Source organism: Gavialis gangeticus, unplaced genomic scaffold, assembly GCF_001723915.1.
Source record: "Gavialis gangeticus isolate Ggan-Ray unplaced genomic scaffold, GavGan_comp1, whole genome shotgun sequence".
Taxonomy (NCBI): Eukaryota; Metazoa; Chordata; order Crocodylia; family Gavialidae; genus Gavialis; species Gavialis gangeticus.
Genome location: NW_017729032.1, coordinates 4,256,147 through 4,264,632, shown reverse-complemented (window position 1 = coordinate 4,264,632; position 8,486 = coordinate 4,256,147). Strand labels below are relative to the sequence as shown.

The 8,486-nt window shown below is 46.1% G+C and overlaps 1 protein-coding gene across 4 annotated transcripts in view; it reads right to left on the bottom strand.

Annotated features, from left to right (window-relative positions):
• Nucleotides 1–8,486, bottom strand: part of MYO7A (myosin VIIA) — a 217,500-nt gene that overhangs the window by 33,526 nt on the left and 175,488 nt on the right. For all 4 annotated transcript variants that reach the window (XM_019524863.1, XM_019524860.1, XM_019524859.1 and 1 more), the window contains 3 exons: nt 5,460–5,579; nt 3,891–4,064; nt 3,177–3,404 (listed from right to left, as the gene is read on the bottom strand). In XM_019524863.1, coding sequence (XP_019380408.1) covers nt 3,177–3,404; nt 3,891–4,064; nt 5,460–5,579 — 522 coding nt within the window. The remainder of the gene's footprint in view (nt 1–3,176; nt 3,405–3,890; nt 4,065–5,459; nt 5,580–8,486) is intronic.

Here is an 8,486-nt window from a genome sequence, read left to right as displayed (position 1 = left end):
TCCTCTGGACCCTCTCGATGCTGTCCACATCCCTCCTGAAGTGCGGCACCCAGAACTGGACGCAGTACTCCAGCTGCGGCCTGACCAGTGCCACATAGAGGGGGAGGATCACCTCCTTGGACCTGCTTGAGATGCAAATGACTTGCAGTTGATGGATAATGGGAGAGTTTCCAAAAACTCTCTTATGAGTCTTACCAAGAGGTGTTAGCACCTTACCTCTCCTGACTGTATCACCTCCTTTTGATTAACCAGTTTTAGCACCCGTTGCTGAGCATATGAATGTGGATAACATGCATGTGAATGTGGATAACATCTCACATGCCTTGACCTCACAGCCTTGTCTAAACCCAGAGGAACGACCTGTAGCTGAGAACTGGTGTTAGCAACTTTTTGCATTTGAACCAATGCTAAAAACCACAGGCCAGATTGTGTTCCACCTATTAGGCATGTGAGTAGACTTGGATGCCTAAGTGCAATTCATATTCTACCTTCCTCACACCCCTGAAAAATGGCTCATGCAAAAAGTGCGTGGGTCTTCCTTCTTGTGGCAGGGACATGGTCCTGGCCCCTGCTACACTCCGCTGAAACAGCCCAGCGGGTGGGGGGAACTCACCTGTCTGAGTCCAGACATGTAGCGTGGCACAGGCAGCTGGGGGAGCACAGCTGCTGGCAATCGAGGAGCATGAGAACCCACGCTTTGGGGAACTGGCTCTTGTTGGCCCGTGGCTGGCAGTGGGCAGTTTAAAGGGAGGACACCGAGGGAAGTCTGATGTTCAGCATCCCCAGGGAAAAAACCTGACCAGAGGCAGCAGGGAGGGGGAGGAACCCTGAAAAAGCAGCCCAGCACACCGGACCCCCAGCAGCTGTGGAGATTGGGGCAAGCCCTGAGGACAGATTGATCTTTCTGCCCCCAAGAGATAAATAAACAGGGAGAAAGGGGAAGGATGGAGATCCTGTACTTGCAGAAGCCCGAGCTGGTAATCCAGGGGAATGATGCCCATGAAAAGTGTTTGGGCCAGCCCATTGAGGCAGTAGGGCATGGGAGAAAAAGAGAGCAGATTAGTTTGTGGAGGCAAGCAGGGACAGAGGTGATCCTAAAGCCGCCAGCATAAAGAAACAGAGTATATGCGTCCTGTTGGTGAGCGAAGAACCGAGCAGGCGCATGCTGGCAGCACAGACCCAGAAGTGGGGAGAAGAGCCCCAAGGGAGGTACTGGTTAATTTTGAGTTATAAAAGAACAGAGTGAGAGAGGACCTGGCTAGGGTCCCCATCTTTGATTTAAATCCCTCTGCACTAAGAAAGAGGGAGGGGAAGAACCCTTTGCCCAACGATTTGATTTAAAGCTAAAAGGCGGGAAGATGCCTAACAAGCCCCAAAGAGGATAACTGAAGAGGTCAGAGGCAGAGGCCTCAAGACCTACAAGGGAAAACCCCAAGGGATCCCAGAGAGATAATGCTTCTTTGATTTGAAGAGAGTATTCATAGAGTGACGAGGCTGAGGAGGAACCAGAACGAGCTACTGCAAGCTGAAGATCGGACATAGAGAGAGAGAGGCCCGGATAGTCTCTGCTCACCATCCATGGAGAACAGTGACCATCCACCTGAGAGGAAAGGGCCAGGGTATATGGGAGGTTGAAGCCCTGCAGAAGATCCATGATGGGATCAGACAGACGTGCAAGCCAGAATGTCCATCCTCCCGGACATAATTTCCATCAAGTCATGGCAGGCAAGCGTGGGCGATACACTGCAGCATGAATAATGCAGCATGGTCCCAAGGAGAGAATACAACCTGCTCACACTCTACTTCATTGTTTTTTTTGTGTCTCAAATGTTAGATGATGTAGGGTTACAAAAATAGAGGAATTAATGCAAAAGGGGAGAAAAGAATCATACTTGGGTGGCTAAGTCCACTCAGATGTCCAATAGGTGGAATGGTATTTGTCCCTACATAGTAGAAAGCATGTTCACCTCAGCGTGAAAGATGGTAGTTAAAAAACTTAAGTAGGCTCAAATACTGAACACATCTGTCCTCATCTATACTTGTACTTGAGTTGTCTGACACCTTCAGTCTGTAATGGATAACTTTGCTAGCACAAATGAGGCGTAGTGGGTACTGTATCTTCTTGCATACCACACTCCCGCAAATAAGATAAAGCCCTTGTTTTTAGAAAGCAGAATGTAGAAGAAAACGGCAGCAAGCCTAGGCCCAGACTCTTGTAAGGGCAGAAGCAAATCTGCTACTGTATTCCTGTAAACAGTTATATAAATAATAAAGTTCTTATAAATAATAAAATGTTTCCACACCACAAGCCTCATCATAATATCATAGTCTGCATGCATTAGGTCCCTTGCCCTCAGCCATCTCAGTGGCTCTTCAGCCAAAAGCTACTGCCTCACCAGCAGCTGTGAGAGGGTTAACATTGGGCTCTGCCCCAGGGAGAAGTGGCAGCCACCTCGGTGGCCACGAGTCACAGCATCTGCTTGCTCTGCTCTGTCCTGTTTCTACTGCAGCAAAGAATATCAGCTTCCCTACTTAAGACGCACACCCCAGTTTGGGTGGGCTGATTTGGAAGGGAAACGGTGTATGTGGTATGAGAACAAATACGGTATACATGGACTATGTCTCATTATATCCTTTGCCTGTGCAACATAATAACCTTTCTTCATCAAGAAGGCTGACTGCTGAAGAACAGATACACACAATATCATTTTGTACTGTGCCTTTCACACCACCCATATTTCAAATCAGGTCAGAGGGAGACTGGGCGCAAGGCGTACAGGCAAAGAGCAAAGGACAGGTTGAGATGCAGAGTCAATGTTGCAGAGAAACAGGAGGGTGCCCTGGATACACTGATGATGGCGCATTTTATAGGCACACAGGAGAAATCACATGAGGAGGAGCACAGGCAAGAAGAAGGAGGAGGGGAGAAACCAGGAGAGAGATCTTGAATTAAGCAAGTGGATTAATTTAATATCAAGGAAGAGAGAACTTAGTTTGGGCTTTTAATGTAGGAATTTGGCTTCTGAATGTAGGAAAGTCCCAGTGGTGTGTCCCAGTGACCCAACCCGCCAGATGGACAGCAAAGGCATCATCCACACTATCTGCCCACACAAAGAAAACAGAGCATGCACGTGCTTGCTTCTCCCAGGCATGGACTGCCACTGCTGCAGACTCACCTTGTCACAACGGTATTCCCCAAACTTCACCCCCCGCACGACCTGCTGGTAAATGAGGTTCGTGGCCACGTTGTCTTCATTTGGGTTGTGCCAAGGGGTGAAAATTTCCTTCCTGAAGAAGAGCCTCCAAGGTGCGTTGCGCTCCTGAGCCCCTTGCTCCTTGGCGTATTGCTCACACTGAGAGACGGCATCCATCACGTGGTCGTTGCCACTCCCCAGGGAAGAGACCTGGCCAGGGCAGGAGGTGGGGACAGAAAAGGTGCATTGTAGGCACTGTGAAGCACTGCAGTTTTAGCACCAGTGTTGATGCCCCCTGTGAAAGGGGGAAACAAGTGAACAAATGGGGACAGGTTATATTGCACAAAGGCAGCAAGCAGCAAGGTGGCAGGACCCATTATTCATTTTTATTATTCAAACCCAAGTTGTCTCCTTTTCAGTTTTATTTTAACTTGGGTTAGCTAACTCAGGCCAGCTCACTCAAGAATACACCTTTTTTTTTGGCGGTGTAGATATAGAATAATAGAAAAATAGGGCAGGAAGGGCCCTCAGGAGGTCATTTAGTCCAGTCCCCTGCCCAATACCCATTGCTGACCTAGGGTTTGGATCCCTGCTGCAGTCACAAGAAAGTACTGTCATCCCGAAGATGCGGACTGACTAAGAAGGAGAGCCACCCTCCCTGTCTTTTAAAGGCTTGTTGGGGGTCCAAGTGGGTACCTTGTCGAATAGCGCAATGTAAAGTGAAAACCCAAACCGGTCCTTCAGGCTGATCTTGTCGGCCAGGGAATTACAAAGCTCTTTCGCTGTTGTCGCTGAGTCAGTTAGCAGTGTCTTCGTCGTCCCATCCATAAACGTAACGGGCAGCATGATGGGCTTCTTGGACTTGGTGGCCTAGCACATTGAAGTCAAACTCTTTAAGGCATCTTAAGTTGAACTAGGTCCAGGCTATGTGCCCCAAGGCAAGTTTAACCTCCTTTCTGTTTCCTCTACTACCACCCATGGCTGCATTTGTAATGATTCTGCTATGTATTTCTCCACAGCATAATGTAGAGGCAGCATCTGGGGAGGGATCAGTACCTGCAACTCCCAGTTTTTTAAAAATTTTATTTCTAGAGTTGAAAGTCAGAATTTTGCAGGCTTTTCACGAGTTATTGGATCAAGCCCTTGAGACATGCACATTATTGAAATAAGAGTTGGAGCGGGTTAAAACTAGAGAGGAAACTTCTGTAAATCCTCTACCAGAAAAAATAAAGGAGGTGAGATAACCATCACAGACAGACGCGGGGGAACATCTGAAAGGACACTGTTCAGTCGTATGTGAGGAAGAAATGCTTCTGCCAGTGGTGTAATTCTGGGCCGGGGTGGGCTGGAGGTGGGGGGTGAGGCAAGCAGGGCACCAGCTCCAGGCACTGATTTAGAGGGAGAAGCAAGGGCACGTGTAGACAAAATGTGGGCCCTAAATTGAAGTGGTGGGTTTTTAAAAACACGGTTTCAATTTAGGGCCCTTTAAACACCCGTGTCTTGCACACACTCAAACTTACCTGCCTCTCCGGCAGAGGGGAGGGAAGGGGAGGGCAGGCTGCCAGTGGGCAGAGCAGTCCCTGAGCTGCGGTGGGGCAGTCCTGGGGGGGCACTGCAGCTGCAGAAGCATTTAACCCGCTTTAAAGTGCACACATGCCCCTTGTTTTGTCTACACATGGCCCAAGATACAACTCCCCAGGTAACCAATGCTGCTGATGCAGCAGCCCCTGTTCGGGAAGCTTGCACTGAAGTGGTAGCAGCACACAGCACTGCTATAACTTTGGCACCAGGAAGCAAACACTCACTTCCACCCCCAGCCCGTGCCACCCAAGGTTACACCTCTGGTTTCTGCCTCTGAGCTGCTAATCCTCAGAGAGCCTGAGCCACAACTCTCTGCTTGGGGCATGGTGAGATTGTTGCAAATACAAGTGCATTTACTATTAGAAGTGACAGGGAAATGCATTTCATTCACCTCTGAGCAGTTTAAAAAAAATAGGATTTCTGGAAAAGGGCTCAGGTTCATGTCAAAAGCACAAAAAGCAAACACTAAAAGCATTGCCAACACCCCCTTTTTTGTTGTGAGAAGCAGAAAAAATATTCCCACCAAAAACCTTAAACAAAGTCAGACAGAAACTGCTGTTTTCTTGTGTGCGTTTCCGGTTTGCTAAAATCACATTTTTTTGTCAAAATATTTTTTCCATGAAACCCTTCTGACCGGCCTGTTGGGTGTAGGGGAGAAGAGGCGGGCAATTCAGCAAACTGTACCTGCAACTCCAACCAGCTGGGAGGTTGCGTCCTCGTCCCGTTTACAAACGTCCTCCTCAGTCTCTCTTCGCAATACGGAGCGTAACCAGGAGGCCCTCCATTGATGAAGTTCCTTAAATACTGTAGTGACAGGGGATGGATTGTTTAGACGGCAGGGCCCGCAGTTAGCTTGAAAATAAGTCAGCGTCACATTTTAAAGGCTCTCCTTTCAAACCTGTGTTGTGCATAGGCCAGAAAATTGGGGCTGAATGAAATGGACTGTATGTAATGGGCAGTGAATGTGACCAAATACACACCTGCACACACCCACACACAGAATAATCACTATCCACACGTACGTGTGTGCACATACACACCCCTCAATATTCACACACATATGCACACACTGTACTCAGTGTCCACATGCGCGCGCGCACAAACACACACACACTACTCAAGACCCACACACGTGTGCGCTCACACACACATAGTACTTAATATTCACACACATGCGCGCACACACAGTACTCAATATCCACACATACGTGTGCATACAAACACACACACACAATACTCAGTATCCACACATGTGCACACACAATCTTCAAGATTCACACACATGCACGCACAATACTTAATATCCACACACACATGCATGTGCACACACACACACTACTCAATATCCACATGCACGTGTGTGCACACACACAATCCTCAATATTCACACACATGCACACACACCCACCACTCAATATCCACATACGCATGCACACACACACATAATACTCAATATCCATACACATGTGCACACGCACACACAATAGTCAATATCCACACACACACACACACACACACACACACTGCTCAGCTACCAAGGTGACAGATGTCTTAGTAAGAAATTAAATACATAGTTATCTGGTTAGATTTAAAAATGCATCATAAAAAGATCCAATTCTGGGCTCTAAACATCTGCAACCATATTACTGTAGAGACAATTAAGGCTTCCTAATATGATGGATTAATTCAGACAGAAAAACACTCTAGAAATCACTTCAATTGATAAGTTTTTATAAAAATGTAAATAGAAAGCATGTCATACAGATGTCCCATAAATAACTTAGATAGAAAAATGGACAGGTCTATAAATCGTACCTCCTAGAGATGGCCTACAGATATAACTTTGACAGACAGACAGCTCTATGAATCAGAACATGGGGATGCTCTCTAAGTAACTTAGGTTGACAGCGAGATTAGATAGAAGGGTGCTGCTGAGTTTCTGTTATCAGCCTGATGTTGGCACCACCTATAAAATCCACAAACACACACAAGTGGCTTCAGAACTGCTATACGAAGTGTGGGGATAAGAAAGAATTTTTCTAACTCTCAAATAAATCTGAGTAATTCACTTGCAAAACCGAAGCTTTCACAAGAGCCTAAGCTAATAATAGTAAAAGCTTTGAATGTTTTTGCAATGGAAAAAAAGGAGAAAGGAAGACAGAGAAATGACAGTTGACAGCCCTCAGCTCCATGGGTTCTGCTGCAATTTGATGAAGCCAACATTTCCGTGATAATATGCTGGTTTTCAGAACTGTTAATATTTTAAGCCCTGACTCGGCCCCTGCATCCATTCCGGTTCCTGCAGAGGCTTGTGGGGAGCTCCGTGCAGGTCCAGTGAGTTGCTTCTTTCCAGAATCAAGGCGTTAAAGAACAACCTCCACATGGGTCCCTAACAATGCAGACTGCAACAGGGTTGCCCCCCAGCCCAGATCAGAAAGTGCAGAATCCTGGCTTTGCTAATATCCAGAGTTTTGCCCCTGATGAAATGGAGCCAGGGTTTCAGCCACAAGATGAATTTTCAGGTCTTGATGAATTAATTTTGAGAAATGCTGTCCTTTCCTAAAAGAAGCCTATCTCTATTAAATATTTAAGCACAAGCCATCTCCTGACATGCTTTCTCAGACCTTGTTTCCAGACGTAGTTTGATTTTCTGCTCTTTCACTGATGATTTATCTGCCTTATCAGATTTCCCCCGGAAAGGGCTTGTGGATGGTAAAAGGATGGCTATTTCTGTAGTCAGCTCCTCATTTGAGCACTCAGAGCCAACAGCCTCATTCGAAATCCACCAAAGTCAAGAGAAAGGCTTGAACTTTGCTGGTGCGTGGATCAGGCCACAGGGGCAAAGACTGTAGCAGGGGGAAATGGGGGTTTAGCTTGAGCAAAGACTGCAAGCTCAAACCTTCAAGGGGCCGAGTCCTGATCTAGCCAAGCATCCAACGAGAGGCTTGACTTTAAGTACTTGAGCTGTCCTGTTGAAGAAAAAGGATTGTAGATATTTAGGACCTTTGGAAATCAAAGGTGTAACTATGGGTTTCGGCCAAGATTTAAGGAAAAGAAAAAGGAGAACTAAAGAAGTGGCTTGATTTTGGAGCTCCCAGGCACTTCTGTGGGGTTTGCTGCCCAGCATGGCTTAAAACAAAATGGTTCATTTAAACACGTGAATGTGGACAAAGAGCAGAGGCTACCCTACAGATACATAAGGGAGCAGGCGCTCTCAGTGTAATATGCACGGCGGTAAATACTGGCATTCATAAAGCAACAGACAGACTTACAGATCTGGAGTGAACGTAAGACCTTTAAGTTACTGTGGGTTTATACACGTCTTTGTGGACACATAGATATGCACACGCAAATAAATGTAAACTTTTTGCAAACTTCCTATATTGTCTCACCAAAAAGCAAAACTCAACTACAGGGGGAGAGTATTGTTAACATGAACATTTCAATTAACTGACTTTCTGGATGACCAAATCTTTAGGCGGGTATGTGTGTATTTCCGAATCACTTATTTTTCATACTGGTAATTAGATGACTTGGTTAGAAGGTTAGTTTTTGGTCTCCAGTTCAGTAAAGTAAATGCTTAATTTTAACCTCAGTTAGCCTTACATTACAGCATAGTCTGTAGACTTTATATATTATATACAGTATAATACGATATATATGATATTGTATATTATATATTATTGTATATTCTTTATTATACATTGATAC